The 17,158-nt window shown below is 41.5% G+C and overlaps 2 protein-coding genes across 2 annotated transcripts in view; both read right to left on the reverse strand.

Annotated features, from left to right (window-relative positions):
* The window catches only part of Cdc73 (cell division cycle 73), a 684,130-nt gene that overhangs the window by 282,984 nt on the left and 383,988 nt on the right, over nucleotides 1-17,158 (reverse strand). The gene's annotated exons all lie outside the window — the stretch shown is intronic.
* LOC126487295 (electrogenic aspartate/glutamate antiporter SLC25A13, mitochondrial-like) lies at nucleotides 13,934-16,572 on the reverse strand. The gene is given in 3 exon segments (XM_050119989.1): nucleotides 13,934-14,910; nucleotides 14,912-16,354; nucleotides 16,356-16,572. Coding segments are annotated over 3 exon segments (2,031 nt in total). The 5' UTR covers nucleotides 16,440-16,572; the 3' UTR covers nucleotides 13,934-14,406.

The following is a 17,158-nucleotide window of genomic DNA, read 5'->3' on the forward strand; positions in this document are numbered from 1 at the left end:
ATTGGGAGTACTTTTTTCAGAAAAGAACATATTTATGTTTTTAAATCAGAAAGAAAAAGTGAATCATCCGGAAAGGAATATGACTTACCACTCGGAGGGGAAAATCAGCAATGGAGCAGAACACTCAGCTAGGGAGATAAATTGAGGCGGGGGCAGGGGGGGGTCTACAAAAGAAAAAAAGTAATGTTAAGTTGTTCACAAAGGGGACTCTGTGTTCTTAGAAAAATTAACTCAGAAAAAAAAGATCAGAAAAATTTATGCTAGAAAAATGATAAAATAATTATTTGAGCAGTCATTACAAAGAATCATGTTATCTATGGAGATTTTTTTTAAGTTTTAAAATTAAACCTTTTATTAACAGAATGCAATCCCAAGATACCCTAACTTGTTACATGTTAAGAAGTGATGTAGGGGCTGAATCAAGGAGTCGCCATGATTCTCCCACGCCAGACAGACGCAGGTTAAGATCCTCTCTGGTAAGCCAGCTCGTGATGCTACACAGAATATTAGAAATGGGTTAGAACAATATGTAAGAGCTAGCCAATAAGAGGCTGGAACTAGCCGGGCCAGGCAGTGTTTAATAGAATACAGTTTCCGTGTAATTATTTCGGGGCATAAGCTAGCCATGCAGGCAGCCGGGTGCCGGGGACGCAGCCCTGCCGCTCCTCATGCAACAGAGTGGCTGCCCAACGTGAGGCTAACTGAATCCACAAAAAGCCTGAGAAAGCTTAGGAAAGAATGGAGTGAAGCATGTTTTCTTGGTAGCAGAAATTTCTTGGGTCTGCTCCGCTTGCTAGAGGCAAGCAAGCGCTCTCATCTAAGAGAGGCTTCCTGACTCAGCTTCAGCTGCAAAACCCTGCAGCTCATTAAGAGGTCCTGCCACGAAACACTTAAATGGTGTTGACGAAAAGCTGAATGCATGCTTTTGGGTTTTCAGCCGTAGCAGGAAAAAAGCTGTGCTGTTTAAAAATGCCGGCTTTCTGAGCCATCCTGCCAGGGCAAACTCTGACTGAGGCAGGAAGGCCAACTACCGAAAGAGGACTTGACTGTTGTCTGTTGTAGCTCGCTGTCTGGCAGGGACCTTGAAACGCCATAGAATTGTGGCTATAAACATGGTTACAGCCTGTATCTCCGCAGTGAGGCTGGAAAGCTAAGGAATGGACTGGATCTACTTGGCAAAGCCACGGCTTTAATCCTACTCATATTGCTCAGTAATTTAAAGGCTCATGTGGTCAGAAAAAGAGAGATATATAGTAAAGAGAGATTCAAAGACAAAGAAATTTTTAAATGATTTACAGTGTGTTGAAAATAATATGCAGACTAAAAGTTAAAATTCTTAAAGTAAAAAAAAAGTAAGAAAAAGAGAAGTTGTGTGTGGTAGTACACGCCTTTAATCCCAATGCTTGGGAGGCAGAGGGAGATTGACCTCTGTGACTTCAAGGTGTGGTAGCACAGGCCTTTAATCTCAGTGCCTAGAAGGCAGAGACAAACAGATCTCTGTGAGTTCAAGGTGTAGTAGTAGCATACACCTTTAATCCCAATGCCTGGGAGGCAGAGACAGGCGGATCTCTGAGAGTTCAAGGAGAGCCTGGTCTACAGAGTTATTCCAGGTCAAAGAGATACAGAGAATATAAAATAAAAGTAAAAATAAACGAAATAGAAGTTAAAATAAAGCATACAAAGATGGAAAATACACAGAGAATCTTGATACTGTATACTGTTATGCTCTCTTTGAATTGTTTGAATGCTGAGGAAGGAGCAACAGCTGCCAAAAGATATTTGTTTATAAATGCTGCTGAACTAATCCAACATAGAGATTTTGATGCCTTGACTTTGAAATTTGGATCTAAGGACATGATGCTTTCAAAAGGAGTTTCCTATTTTATTTTCACAGAGGATGAGACCCTGTTCATTTCTTCTATTCCGATATGGTATGATGGACCACGCCCTCCTGAACGGTTGCTGTGAATACCTTCAGAAAATTGCTTCGCTCAATTGCCAACTGAGATGAAACTAGCACACAGGTTATATCATGAACGACCTAATTAACAACGCCCCTATTCAGCAGGAAGCAGTTTGGAGAGAAAAAACTACGCCCATGTTCCCAAATATTGTTTATAAATGTTCTTTTACATTTAAAGGGGGGATATGATATAGATATGAATAATTTGCATTGGTATGGATTTTAAGGTCAATTTTGTTATATGTATATATATTTCTGATCTTTATTAAGGCATTGTGATTGTGTAGTTCATTTAAAAATGTAATGTATATAGGTTGTTAATAGATAATCATTAATAATAGTCAAGTTTGTAGTCATGTTAGTTAGATTTTCTAGATATATAGATATATATTTCAGTTAGATTGGCTATTAAATGTTTTAATAACAGGACTTTTCATGACAATGAGACACTCTGCTCCTGGCAGCACCAATCTACTTCAAGAGGAAGATGGGCATCGAAGAGGATCCTTATGGAGTTTGATAGCCATTTGGGCAAGAAACTGCTCTTGCCTGGACTATTGCATAAACTGGACACAGAGAACCCGCAGAGAGAGGACTACTGAACTTGCCTAAAGGTGAGATGACCTTTTAGGGTTTCTGGTTCATGAAAGAGTCTGCAAGACATTCTTCAGGACAAGCAGATAGTGACTGCCTTTGAAATTTCCTGCTTTGTGGAAATGTCTGCTGGAAACTATGGGCCTGTAGGCCGAAGATGGATGCCCCAACGGTACAGAGGAACTTTGGGTGACTGTCCAGGCAGTGAGATGTCTCTGTCATTTCTAGAGTTTGAAAGTTGCTTTTTTCATGTTTGCTTAGGTAATATTGTGTCTTTCTGGACTCTTTGATGGAGTTAGGAATAGCTAGTTATAGTTTTCCTTAGTTATGATATAGATTATTGTAATTTTTACTTGACAACTGTTTTGTTATATGTAATTTTGCTCCGTTAAAGTTAAAGCCTTCTTTTTTTTTGTTTAAACAGAAAAAGGGGAAGTGATGTGGGAGTGTCATATATCAATCTGTTGATTTCATTGGTTAAGCAATAAAGGAACTCCTTGGCCCTGATAGGTTAAAAGATAGGTGGGAAGAGTAAACAGGAGGAAGAGGAAGTGAGTTAAGACTCTGCTCTGCTCCCGGAGAGACTCAACAGCTCTGTGCTCTGGAGCAGAGACGCCATGCTCTGCTCTCCCAGGCAGCTCCGACCCAGGATGGACAGAGGCTAGAATCTTCCCGGTAAGCGCACCTTGGGGTGCTTACACACATCATTAGAAATGGGCTAGTCCAGGTGCAAGAATTAGCCTGTAAGGGCTAGAGTTCATGGGCCAAGCAGTGTTTAAATGAAAAAAAAAAAAGAAGTGATGTAGGGAGGAACAATGTTGTTGTCTGGAATCAAATCATTTATGCTCCTCCTATAAGATCAAAATACTTTCTTTTTATTTTTTTTATTGATTTTATTGAGCTCTACATTTTTCTCTGCTCTCCTCCCTTCCTCTTCCCTCCCCTTCAACCCTCTCCCATGGTCCCCATGCTCCCAGTTTACTCAGGAGATCTTGTCTTTTTCTACTTCCCATACCTAGCTAACCCTATTTCTCTCATCACAACACTTTGGTTCCTCTAATACCAATATGGGTCTTGATACACCAAATAATTCCCCAATTTTTAGCAGCTACCCACCAGATATCCTATAGACACGTCCAATTAAGAGCTCAGCCTCACAGGACTGTCCTTCATCTCAAATGTCAATCCAAGTGTGAAGTTCCCGGCTACCCACACTTCTCATGGCACAGCTGCAAATCGTGGTTTCCCACAAGCTCTTCCTCTTGTTCATTCATTTGCTATAATGGCTCTGAAAACTCAGCATAGTTTCCTTTAGCTGCGTTGCTTTAAAGAATACACAGAGGGTGAAATGAAGAGCCATATAATGAGGAACGCGGGGCACGATGTCAGGACGTTTCTGATGGAGGAAGGTCATTGGTTAATTAATAAAGAAACTGCTTGGCCCTGATAGGTTAGAACATAGGTGGGTGGAGTAAACAGAACAGAATGCTGGGATGAAGAGGAAGTGAGGTAAGACACCTCAGACAGATGCCCTGCCTCCCCTGTCCAGAGCAGACACAATGAAGCAAGCCGCCAGGTCAGACATGCTGAATCTTTCCCAGTAAGACTGGTGCTACACAGATTACTAAAAATGGGTTTGGCAAGATATGAGAGCCAAGAAGAGGCTAGAGCTAATGGGCCAAGCAGTGTTTAAAAGAATACAATTTGGGGGCATAAGCTAGCCAGGTGGCCGGGAGCTGGGTGGCAGGAATGCAGCCCGCAGCTCTTACTACAGGACCTTTTGTCTCCTGGAATTGGAATCTCCCCCAGTAATCTCCATTTCCTCAATTTGGGGGCTTTTATTTTACATTTTGATATTTATTTATTTATTTATTATAGATTTCTGCCTCCTCCCCGCCACTGCCTCCCATTTCCTTCCCTCTCCCACAATCAACTCCCCCTCCCTCAGCAGCCCGAAGAGCAGTCAGGGATCCCTGTCTTGTGGGAAGTCCAAGGATCTCCCACCTCCTTTCAGGTCTAGTAAGGTGAGCATCCAAATAGCCTAGGCTCCCACAAAGCCAGTACGTGCAGTAGGATCAAAACCCAGTGCCATTGTTTTTGACTTCTCAGCAGTCCTCATTGTCTGCTATGTTCAGCAAGTCCAGTTTTATCCCATGCTTTTTTTAGACCCGGTCCAGCTGACCTTGATGAGTTCCCAATAGACCATCCCCATTGTCTCAGTATGTGGGTGCACCCCTCGCAGTCCTGAGTTCCTTGCTCGTGCTCTCTCTCCTTCTGCTCCTCATTTGGGCCATGGGATTTCAGTCTGGTGCTCCAATGTGGGTCTCTGTCTCCTTTCATCGCCTGATAAAGGTTAATACCCAGGAGGATAACTATATGTTTTTTCTAGTCATAAATAAAGGACATTGAGCCTATAATTCATGATCCTAGAGAAGCTAAATAAGAAGGTGAACCCAAAGAAAATTTGGGGGCTTTTAAAGCTTCTAGAAAACAGGCCTTTGAGGCCAAGGTTCCATTCCTCTAATCCTGTCTTGATATTTTCTATGCCCTCACCAGATCCTGAAGCCATCAGGACCTGAGACACCTGGCTTCTCATTAGCATCCCTCCAGGGAGCACAGTTATTGCCTTGAGACACACCAACTGAGATTTTTACAAAAGTGCAACACAAGACACTCCTGTTTTCTCATACCTAACAAATTAAAAGGGCTCTAGAAACTCCATTTCAAGATGAAGGGGGCATGAGTAAAATACATATTTCTTGTTTGATCACACTGGCACAACTACCCCTGGGCTTAAGTGGTCCTTAAAGCAGATGTTCTCCAACAGAGCACAGTGTGAGTGATATGGAGATGTCTCAATAAGAAGATTCTGTCACATGCTCTCTCAGTAGTACAAATATGCTCCTCTGGCAGGTGGTTATGCTGTAACCTTGCTCTCTGCTAAGACAATCCCTTTGCAAATGACCCTAGGCCAATCTTTTGCCTTATCAGATTGGTAAAGTATAGGAATGGGCTTACTAGTCACCTAACATTTGAAAACAGATATTTCCAACTAGTTAAGACAATTTTTTGAAGGGTTTACTTTTAAAATTTCAAACATTACAAAGATTTTAGTTTGGTGGTAACAAGAAAGCCAGGATGCTACAAAAAAAATAGTCACTGGTCACCAGCAACAGGAAGATATGAATGAGATGGCTCCCATGTCAAAGGCATGCAGAGTGGGTACGCTATGGGACGCTGCTCAGAATTTACACATGGGCCTCAGGTATAAATCAGCTTCAAAAAGATTCTGCCACAGACCAATTAGCTATGCAGAGAATCCATGCCCTCCAACCGTCCCTCTCCATCACCACCCCTCATACTGCATACAAATTCACATGAGTCCTTGGAACTAGACTTGAGAGGAGGAAAATATGCTACTATGCTACTATTCAAACAATAACCATATCCCAATCCCAGATTCTGAAGTTTTAAAAAGAAAGGACAAAACAGACCAAGTTGCCTGCACAATCAATAAGGACAATCCAGTGGGTGACTTTAGGTAAGCTAATACTAACATGCATGGTGGTATATGCCAAGTACTGCTCTCAGGGGTACACCACACCGCTCTGCATGCATTAACTAAGTGCATCTTCACAACACAGTAAGGGAGATGCTAATGCCAGCGTGAAGGAAAGGAAACTAAGGACAGAGCATGAAGGTCATTTGTCTATTCACCATCATGTACCCACACACATACACACACACACACACACACACACACACACACCCTGGTGCAAGAGACCTTGTTCAGCACTGTTCTGTTGTCAAGGAACAGTCAAAGCCACAATCTGAAAAACCAGAGCAGGGCTTTATTAATTAAAACCTAGGGTGAGCAAGGAGATTTGCCCAAGATGTCCATAACTAACAGATCTCATAGGTTTGTGGTCCAAAAGAAAAAAATTACTAACATCACACTGAATACAAAACTCAGCTGACAGGTAACAATGGGCATTACCAGTAGCTCCTTTGTTCTAGTTGTCCCAAATCCAATTAATCTTCTGAAGCTATCAGCTGTGGTTTTAAAGTCACTGAGCCTGTGCCAGCCTTTAAAGTGCCAACAACTGCGTCTTTACTGAGATCTTGTTCTTACGCCCTTTCCTGTTAAGACCTATTCTTAGCTTAACTTGATACCTCAAATCCCATCTTGACTATGCCTAGATGTTAAGTGGTCACCTTTCACCTTTCTCTGTAGCCTGACCCTCCACCTTTTAGAAACCCCCAATGTACACTAAGGGCTTGCCTTCCCTATACGGTGCTAGCCTAGCCAATAAAATTCTCAGCCTTTTCTTATTTCCATCATCCTTTTCCACCCCTACAGTTTCTAATCTATAGCTTGTCAGTCTGTAGCATAAAAGCAATATAGAACTCGAAGTCAAGATAAATTTAAAGGTCAGACGAGATGACTCAGTCTAAATCCCATCTCCGGGAGGCAGCAGGATTTGTGAACAGTACAGAAAAGCTCTGAAGAGACACCTAAGACCCAATATGTCAGGCAGACATCACAATTCCCAAAGCTCTTCTGGTTAGATCAGAAGCCAACTCTCCCTGAATATTTGATGTGCCATAAGACCTATCTCCAAAGCACACATAAAAGGATGCAATGCCAGAATTCTCAGCACGAACTAACAGGGCTGTTTAGCGGATCTCCCTAAGTTCCTTGACTTGCACGTGCCCAGCCTGTATACATGTAAACACACAAATGATTTACACATCTTAGCAAAGGAAAACGTGTGCACAAGTCCTAGGAGAATAGATTTTCACATGCATATTGCTCCCTAACTCAGAATATTCTCTCATGATTTCTCAGGAAGACACCCCTTGAATTACTTCTGAACATGGCTCCTGTTTCAAAATCATTTTGTGATGCCGGGCACCTACAGACCTTCTTTCTGTTACCGCTCAAGGCTGAAGTATGGTGTTCCTAATTCAGGACATGCTCAAGGTGCTTGAATTTGCATAACCACTCAAGGAAATCTTTCCTGTGAGGGCATGCACTGACCTCGTGGCATATTTTCATTAAAGCAACACTAAAAATGCTTTCCTACAGTGCAGATGCAGCCCCGTCCATTAGAAAATAGAGCACTCGGTCGCCCTACGGAGCTCCCCTGCCATCAGTCAAGAAGGCTGCAACAACTCAGCCTTCAACATAGATTATAACAGTCCAGAAGCTGCTTTCCCAGGGTGAGTGCTGGAATCCTTACATCTCCGTGCTTAGACTTTGTACAAGACCTACAGATAAGCATACCCCCAACCTTATTTTAGAGCTAGCAACTAGAACCCAGAACTGAAAGTGTGTTTTGCATTTGTCGTGTTGAGTATTTCACTTTCTAAATATAAGTAAATGTTTTGTCATAAATATGGTAGCTTTTTTGGTAGATTTTTTATAATAAACAAATTGGCAAAAATCACTATAATTGTGCCACAGAGTAAATATTAAATACATCATCCCAGGCTCTCTAGCCAAAAATTAGTGTTGCCAGTTTAGCAAAGAACTTTAAGTTTGCAATTTTAGTGTGCATCATTATTCCTTAAGCTCTAATCTGAGAGGGGTAGGAGATGAGCATTATTGTGCCTATAGGAATGTGTTAGAATGGAGATACTTTGCTTTCTTACCCATGAGAATATCTTGAGCCACAAAAATTTTGAGACAGGTTCTTAGAAACAATGCCTTTAAATTTTTTTTTCTGGCGAATACTTGATAGTTTCCTCTATCAGAATGTAGCCAACACCAAGATCTCAAGGAAAGGTTTTCCCAACACGGTGTATACCTACCTCAGTGAGTGTTCCAGAATTCAAACACTGACATAAAAGAATCTTTCGCATCTTTTCACTGGTCAAGAGGCAGGGAGCACCCTCTGGGGGAAATACAACAGCTAGCTGTTTGGGCAGAATGAAACACTAATATGTTTAATGAGTTCCTCTAATATTTTAGATACTAAACCTTTTTGGATATACAATTCTCAAATGTTTTTTTTTTCCTACTGTTTGGTGTGTCTTTACATTTTGATTGTTTTCTTGGCTATTAGGGCATTTCACTCTCCAAGCATTAAGTTCAATATTCTTCACCACAAGAAAGGAAGTCATTAAAACAAACAAATTGGCAGTATTACTGTATTCATGCCAGAGTAAATATTGAGCACTGCATCCCACAACTTCCCAACAATAATTAATGTTGCCAGTTTCCTTCTTCTGTGTGTTTAAGTTTTGAGACTCACTTTTATTTAGTTTTTCAAGACAGGGTTTCTCTGTGGCTTTAGAGCCTGTCTGGAACTAGCTCATATAGACCAGGCTGGCCTCGAACTCAATCCACCTGCTTTTACCTTCCAGGGATTAAAGGTGTGCACTACCACCACCTGGCTGATAGTCACATTATTGTCAACCTATAATGATCTAATTTTAGTTTTTGCTTTTTCAAGGGAATATCCACTTTCAGGTATATGTTTTGGTTTCCTTTCTCAAAGTGAGGTGACCATGAATATGTGTATTTCTGGGTTCAGTGATCTGTTTCTTTCATCTATGCATCTGTTTTAGGTCTAGCACTATGCAGTCTTGATTACTATAACTTCAGAGTGCAATTGTAAATTAGATTAGGTAGATTCTATTTTGTTTTTGTTGATCATGATTCCTTTCCTATTCAAGGTTCTCATGATTCCAGATGAATTTTAGGGTCAATTTCTTTGAGAAAATGTCATAGAATTTTAGCAGGAGTATACTATACTGAATCTATAGTCCACCATATGGAAACTTATATATTGGTAATAATCAACTGTAATTGGATTTCAGACCCCCTTAAAAGGAGGGAAAATATGCTTGACACTAGAAACCCAAACAACACCTGTGGCTAATGAGGTCATATATTCTAAAGGAGAATCTACTACCATGACATTACTATGCCAGTATTAATACCTAACTATTATCTAAATACTTATCTTTGTATCCATATATAAGCATAACTCTCATTCCTTATTTAAAAATAAAAATCTCCTTTGGGCAACAAGGACCATTACAGTAATCCACAACTAATAAAAATGCAGAGAATAACTCATTATGGGGTTTCCAAGCTCCAGCTGATACATTTACAATACAACCCCTCCATCTAAGGCTCAGGAAACATCTCAGAAGAGGGGGCAGAAGGACTGTAGGAGCCGGAGGTCCAGGAAGTGTGCTTTGAGACTGTGTCTTTGTATGTGACAGGAACATGTTATCAATGAAACATCAACAATAATCTAAACAAGACCTGAACAATTCCAACAACAATTGACATATCACAGTATAGGGAAAACCTCATGAGATACCATCCCTGGATAAGAAGACACATAAGTAACTTTCTTAATTATGTGTTGTAAATCATATTTAACAACTTCTCAGAGACAGGGAACTAGGCCTCTCCAGAGATGAGCCAATACCAAATAGTCAACCCTAAAACCATACCAGCAAGACTAAATGAAATCAGAAGGTTGTATTTGTGTGTGTGTGTGTATGTGTGTGTGTGTGTGTGTGTGTGTGTGTAAGAGAGAGAGGGAGTGAGAGAGAGGTAGAGGAATGGAAGGATAGAGGGAGGAAGGGAGAGAGGGAGAGCAATAGAGTGGACAGAAATTAAAGGAAAAGATACCACGAATTTAAGATGGAGGTAGGTGAGGGAAAGATGCCCAAGAGCTTGGATGGAGACGGAAGGAGAAATGATGTAGCTATATTTTAATTTAAAATAACTTTTTAATTAAAGAACAAAACTTTTAAAACTTACCTCTTCACAAAATAAAAGATTAAGCCTGGAATTTTAGAACTTCTAAATGTTAGGATAGCTATAATTAAAAAATCAAAGATAATAAGCCACAAGGGCATGAGGAAAAGAAAATACTTACATATTGTCAGTAGAAATGTAAGTCAATACAACCATAAAGGAAAATATGGAAGTTTCTCAAAAATTAAGACCAGAATTACCATAAGGTACAGTAACCTACTTCTTAACACATGTCCATAGGCAACAAAAATTGGTCCATCAGAGACATTATCTGTTCTCCCATGATCACTGGAGTTATTAATCTTAACAATGAAGATATAGATCTTAAATGTCCATCAGTGTATGAATGCTTTAGAGTTATTTTATACACACATAGATTATCATGTAACTTTTAAAAGCAAGGAATTGTCATTTTTAAATGAAATGGAGAATGTGTCATTTGAAGTCAGATGTAGTAAGATAAAAGTTGTGTAACTTATTTGTATACATGAAATACTTGTGCATTCTCACCATTAAGAAGGGCACAGGCAATGGATGCATTAATTTTAAGAACAAGATCTTATGCTTATTGATTTATTTTCTTGGAATATTTGATGTTAATTACATAATATACACGAAAATTAACATATCCTATCAAATGATGCTCACCACAATATTATTAACATTAACTAGTAAATAATTTACCATGCAAAGCTGTCTATTTGGATAAAGTAAACATAGCGATGGCCAATTATTTGACTTTATCTACTTGGTCCAGTCTCAACTTGTAATTGGTAATTCATAATCTGAGTAGGTTATAAAACCTTAGTTCACACTAAGGATTAGCATCCACGGCCACAGAAGCGGGTACCTACACAGTGCCTACCTATAAAAAAGCTTCCCACGGGACCACTGGAAGAGAAGTCAGCTTAGCTGCCAGCAGCTTTAGAGCTGACCTGATGAGACCTGGGATATAGACACTTCTATCACCTTCCCAAGCCACCACAATCCCTGCATTACACAGAGCCTCAGGGTGAACTCACAAACTCGAGGAGAAAATCTCAATCTTAAAAGGGGTTGTAAGCACCTCATGGGGGAGAGCTGCTCCATCCACTAAGGAAGACTTACTTGCTCCTTGCTCATCTTCACCCTGGGTGTCCTCTTTCCACCCGTTTCCTCTTGCTGCCTTGAAGGAATCAAGTGACTATCCCTAAAGTGCTTCCTCTTCACCAGACTCATTTGGCACTCAGTCTGTCTGACAGGATAGTCTTGTTCTCATTTTCAATGTTAGAATTGTTCATGACACACAAAAATGGGAGAAAAATTAATAGTACGAAAAGCATGTAGTTGTCAAATCTATGATAAAGGTTTGACAAAGGACAAAAACTATTTAAATCCATTCTATTTTCCTTTGTAATACATAAAAATATGTTAAATTGTTATGCATTAGCACTAAGATATATAACTCTTACATAACTAAAGCCTTTTCTGAAAAAATTCCCTTTCAAGCAAAATTTTATTAGATTGCTTAAAGTATCGGGGACTGGCAAGAATGTTCATCAAGTAAAGCACTTGTTACCAATCCTGGCCACCAAGCTTGATCCCTGGAAGTCATATGGAAGGAAAAAATGGACTCTCACAAGTCGCCTGCTGGCATCCAATGCGTACACACATATGCATGTATATACACACACAAATACACACAAAAAATTTAAGTACAACAATGAATGAGCAAGAATGTGTTCATAGCAGGATATTACTCTGTGGACCCAGAAGGAGAGCTACACTAGAAAGCTTGAAATATTTTCCCATAGTGCTTTGTATGCAATGAGATGGTTGAGGAAAGTGACTTAAAAGGTATAACTGGAAATCACAAACTTATTAATATAAGGCTCACATGCCTTCCAGTTTGTTGGGCAAATGGGACCAAGACATTCACATGGGTGCTTTGACACCTTATGTTGAAACTATTTCAATATGAAATCACTAGCTAGCCCCCAACAAGGAGCCTTCCATTCCAACCAAAGAAATTCTTTTGCCATTTCTTCAACGATCCAATGAAAATGAGCTGCTTACTGTGCAGTGGCACTTCCCAAGTCAGAGACTGCTTAATACTTAAACACAAAACTTCAGATGAGCTAAGTTCTGTGTGGAGCACAGGCTCCATGGAGTGTGCTATGATTGTTCTGACCATAGATACCATTTCTGAGGAGGGAGTGCAGAACAGATTCACAGGTATATATTACACAAATTTAAAAGGCAGGACTCCATTTCAAACTGTTAAGTCAAGTATGAAACTAAGATTTAAGATTGCAACCATGTCCAGCACAGCATAGTCCTAGTTAGATTTCATAACTTAGCACAGCCAAGATCATCTGCAAAGATCAAACTTGAATTGAGAAGAATGTCTCCATTTGATGGACAAGTCTATGAGGGCACTTATCATCATCATCGTCATCATCATTATTATTACAGATATAGGATGAGCAGTGATAACACCAAGGCAGTGGTCCTTGGCTGTATAAGAAAACAGGCTGAGCAAAACAAGTTAAATAGGCAGTAGGCAGCAAGTCAGTTGAGTTCCTCCAAGGCCTCTGCTTCCATTCCTGGCTTAAACCCAAGCCCTGTAAATTATAAGATGAAATCAACTCTTTCCTCTCCAAAATGCTTTTGGTCATGCTAGGATACTCATCAAAGCAAATGCTACTAAAACAAGAGAAGTGAGTTTCAACTTTAAAATTTCTTAGTCTTACAAAAAAAAGTAACTCTGAGTGATAGAAATTCTGTTCCCAAAGACCAGATTATTTGATAGATAATTGGTGAATCATTCAGGTACTAACAATAACATCCTAAAGGACAAAGAGACATGTCTTTGGCTGAATGACTTCATTGTATAAGCACAGCACAATCAAACAAATAAAGATGGCTATGACACTTCTAGATGATATAACCACGTGGGCCCTCCACTGTGTGTGTATACTCTATCACTAACCAAAATATTATGTGCTGCTATATGACTGTACTTAGCAAACTCCAAGCTCAGCAGTGGAGAGAAGGGTCTGAACTCTATGCAGACAATATCTTTGCTATGTAAGTTTAAGTATTGCTTACACTTACAGTTGGCTTTCCCACTTTATTTATTTATTTTTTTTAGCTTTAAAAATAGTTTATTTCCCCCTTCACAAACACATACGCCTCTGACCATGATACAAGGCACCCCAAATTAAATAAAAACTTTGAGTATATTTGTCTGACATGATCAAGATAGAGTGATTTTAAAGGTGAATGGGTGCCTACTATAGAGGTGGGAGCAGGCTGGCCCCAGCACGAGGGGGTGGCATTATTCTTAGTGTCTGTTAAAATTGGCAGGAATCAGCATGTGTTCATCATGTAAGCATTTACCCAAAATCAACACTCTCAGGAGCAGAACTGTGTCTCAGTTTCTTCTGTCTCTATAATAAGAATGCCAAAAGCACTTCCTTAACATTCAAAACTTTTCCCTCGTAGACTTGGTACGAGTAAGAGAATATGATTACTAAACATTCTCAATGTGGCTCTCATTATGAAAAAACATGTTTCACATAAAACCTTCATAATACAATCCAGAGGCCAAATTTGTGCATGTTTAAAATTTGAGTCCAGGCTAGATATTTGTTTTTTTTTTTCTTACAGTGTTTTTCATTTTTATAAATATATTCCCAGCCTTCTACTTCTTTAAACATCCTCAGAACTCATCGCTTTAGGAACCATGGTTGCCTTTCAGTAGACTCAGTGAGACCATGATTCAGGTAGGAGACATCCCTAATTTCCCTTCAGACATACTCCAGATCAAGTTAGTGGTGCCCAAATACCAGTGTATAAAAGATACAAACATAGGTTTGTGGGCAGAGGGCCAAAGAATAATTAGGAATAATTCCACATGATCTTGGTACAAAAACATCCAGAAAATGAATGATTGCATTTAATATAAAAAGCCTTGACCTGAATTTAAATGAGACAGATGCGGAAGGGGAAAAGCCACACTACAATCTGAGATGGGGCTCCCTGCAGTTCCAACCGTTCAACAGCCACATCCAGGTCAGTCTGCCTACGGGCCCCCAGCAGTCACATTTGAGGTAGATGCTGAAGGCTTGAAGAGAGGTAGGTAAAGTCCAAACCTGTTTTCAATCCCTGCAAATGTTGCAACTGCCAGTTTATAGCCCCCTACGTGGTCAGGATTGGGAGCAGGCAGAGTGATCCGGGATTTAGGAACTGGTTCGGATCCCATGGGCTTCACTCCTCCAAAATCGACGTAGAACCATCGCTGTAACAACTCATAAGTCAGCAAGGTGACACCAAACTGTGGCGAGGACCGGAAGACACGAGCAGCAGCTCCCTTCCACAGAGCTTTTGGGCCTTCTTCCCGCAGTATCTTTCGGAAGCAGTCAGTCACACCGCTGTAAGTGGTCTGGCCAGCTCAGGCAGCCACCTGTAATCTAGTCTTGATAACATCAGCAGGGGTCACTAGAGATGCTGCAGGCACACCGGCTATAGCACCAGCTAAGAGCAGGCTTCCCGGGCTGACCTGTCCGTCTTCATTGGCAAGGGAAAGCCTTCACGTGTGCGTAGCAGGGGAAGTAGATGGCCGAGAAAGGAATGTCCCGCAGAAAGCACGCTTTGGCACCCTTGTAGATGCCGAAGAAGCCCAGATCTCGCACCACAGACAGAGCACTGACTCTGGGGCCAGTGGTGATCTCTCCAGCCACTTGCAAGCGGATCTTGACAATTTCTAAAGGATTGGTGAAAATTACCTGGGAGCCTCCTGCACAGCCTCCAGCCAAAATCTCCGCTGAAAGTGGGACCGAGCCATCTTTGTGCATGAACTTATCTCTCACAAAATCATTCACTGTAAGTTTTATGGCCTTCTCTGGGGCAACTCCCAGTAACTGTGGCAGCAAACCTCTGTACAGTCCAAAGAAGCCTTCATAGCGGAGCACCTTCTTAAAACAGTCGAAGCTGTTCTTGTACATGAGCTCCCCCACAAAGGAGCCAGTGGACGGTTGGTTCTGCATTCGAGTCTTTACAAGATCAATAGGATACACAGCGGTGGCTCCGACAGCTCCAGCAATAGAACCCAGACCAAACCTGTAGGCTGACTCTGCGAGCTGGAGAAGAAAAAGCCGAGCCGCATCACCAGAGGCCTTCTGCCTCTGGGCCTCAGCCAAGTTGAAGGGCAGCATGCCTTCCTCCAGGGGAGCGATCCGCTCAATGTCTGCTAAGGTCATGCGTCCCCTTGGCTCATATAAATCAGCTAACTGAAACAAGATGTCAACTTCCATGGGTGTAACCTGACCAAACTTCTGGGCTGCCAGAGCAAACTCCTCCTTAGTCACCTCCACGTCTTTCCTGCTGCCAGCCAGAGTGCTGTAGATCTTCCTGATGAGCTCCATGTTGTTAAGGAGAGAATTAAATCCATTAAAGTAGGAGAAACTAACTTGATGGGATCTGGCCATCAAGTTAGCAGCAGCTACAAGGCATTCTTCAACAAAAGGAGTCGGGACATGGGGGCGCATGGTGACCATGATGTCCCGGAAGTCGATGGCTGTGACTTTTCCGTTCTTGCCACTGTCTCGTTGCACAAAGGCCTGCTTCGCATGTTCCAACTGTATTTCCAGCAAAAACTGCGTGAACTCTGCATAGTTAAGGTGTCTTTGCCTTTCTTTTCCAAAATGCAGTTGCACAAATTCTGAATCCCAGTTAAACGGAATATGCTGGTGAATTGTAGTCTGTCCAAACACTTGCTTGACATCCTCAAAAGTAACCTCTCCTTTGCCAGTTTTGTCAAACAGCTGGAAAGCCACCATAAACAGGGCATCGGGAGCACACAGAACAGATTCAAATGCTACAAATTCTTGGAAGGATATTAACCCGTCTTTGGTCTGATCTACCACACCGCCTAAAAGTTCCACAGTCTTTGGGTTGGGCTGGTTTTCTCCAAAAATATTCAGATACCGAGTGACAAAGTCATTGGGAGACATAAAAAATTCACCATTTTTTTTCAATGCTTGCATACTTCAAAAATATTGGTCTAAGCTCAGCTGGATCTGCTCTCTTGGTTAAAGCCACCTTGGCGGCCGCCATGCTTTGGCCCTGGTGCAGGCGGCTTTGGGACCCGCTCTCCAGTTGGCTTGCACTGGGGACCCCGGCGACTCACTTCCCGTCCCGGCTGAGGTGGGGGCGGCGATTCGGCCCTGCGGCGTAGGCTCCGGGCCTGCCTCCCCACGCCCCACCCCCCCACCCCCCCACTCCCACCCCCCCCACCCCACCCCCCGCGCGGGTCGGCTTTCCCACTTTAAACAAGAAAGTTCAGGCACATTATTTCTGACAACTCAAAGCTACACCAACTACCAACTCAGTATGCACCACAGAGGGAGCATCTTGTCCTAAGCTTCCCAAGAAGAATCCACCAAGTACTCTAAGTTAGCAAGCCTCAAATTGGAGGTGACCCTATCCGGGTAAAACACATGGGCCAACAACAGCAAGGTAGGCAGCACCTGCCACAGAGAGGCCAGGTTCTGCAAGCATCCAACAAACCGAAGCACCAATTTCCTTCCCTACAAGTCTGTATTAAAACAATGACAAGAAAGGGCTGATTTGATTGAAATCAATCTCCTCCATCTGTCAAAATAAACAACAAAAGCTTCACTCGAGCATGCAGCACAAATATGGGAATGACCAATTTCATCCCAATATGGGAGCCCAGTTGAAGTATACAATGAGAGGTATTTTAGAATATTTACCTGGATACATAATCATCATCATAATCAGTGTTAGAACAGCTTCTTTATCCCATGATGTCT

This window comes from Alexandromys fortis, unplaced genomic scaffold (genome assembly GCF_014885135.2).
Source record: "Alexandromys fortis isolate MF-2015 unplaced genomic scaffold, M_Fortis_MF-2015_v1.1 scaffold_142, whole genome shotgun sequence".
Lineage (NCBI taxonomy): Eukaryota > Metazoa > Chordata > Mammalia > Rodentia > Cricetidae > Alexandromys > Alexandromys fortis.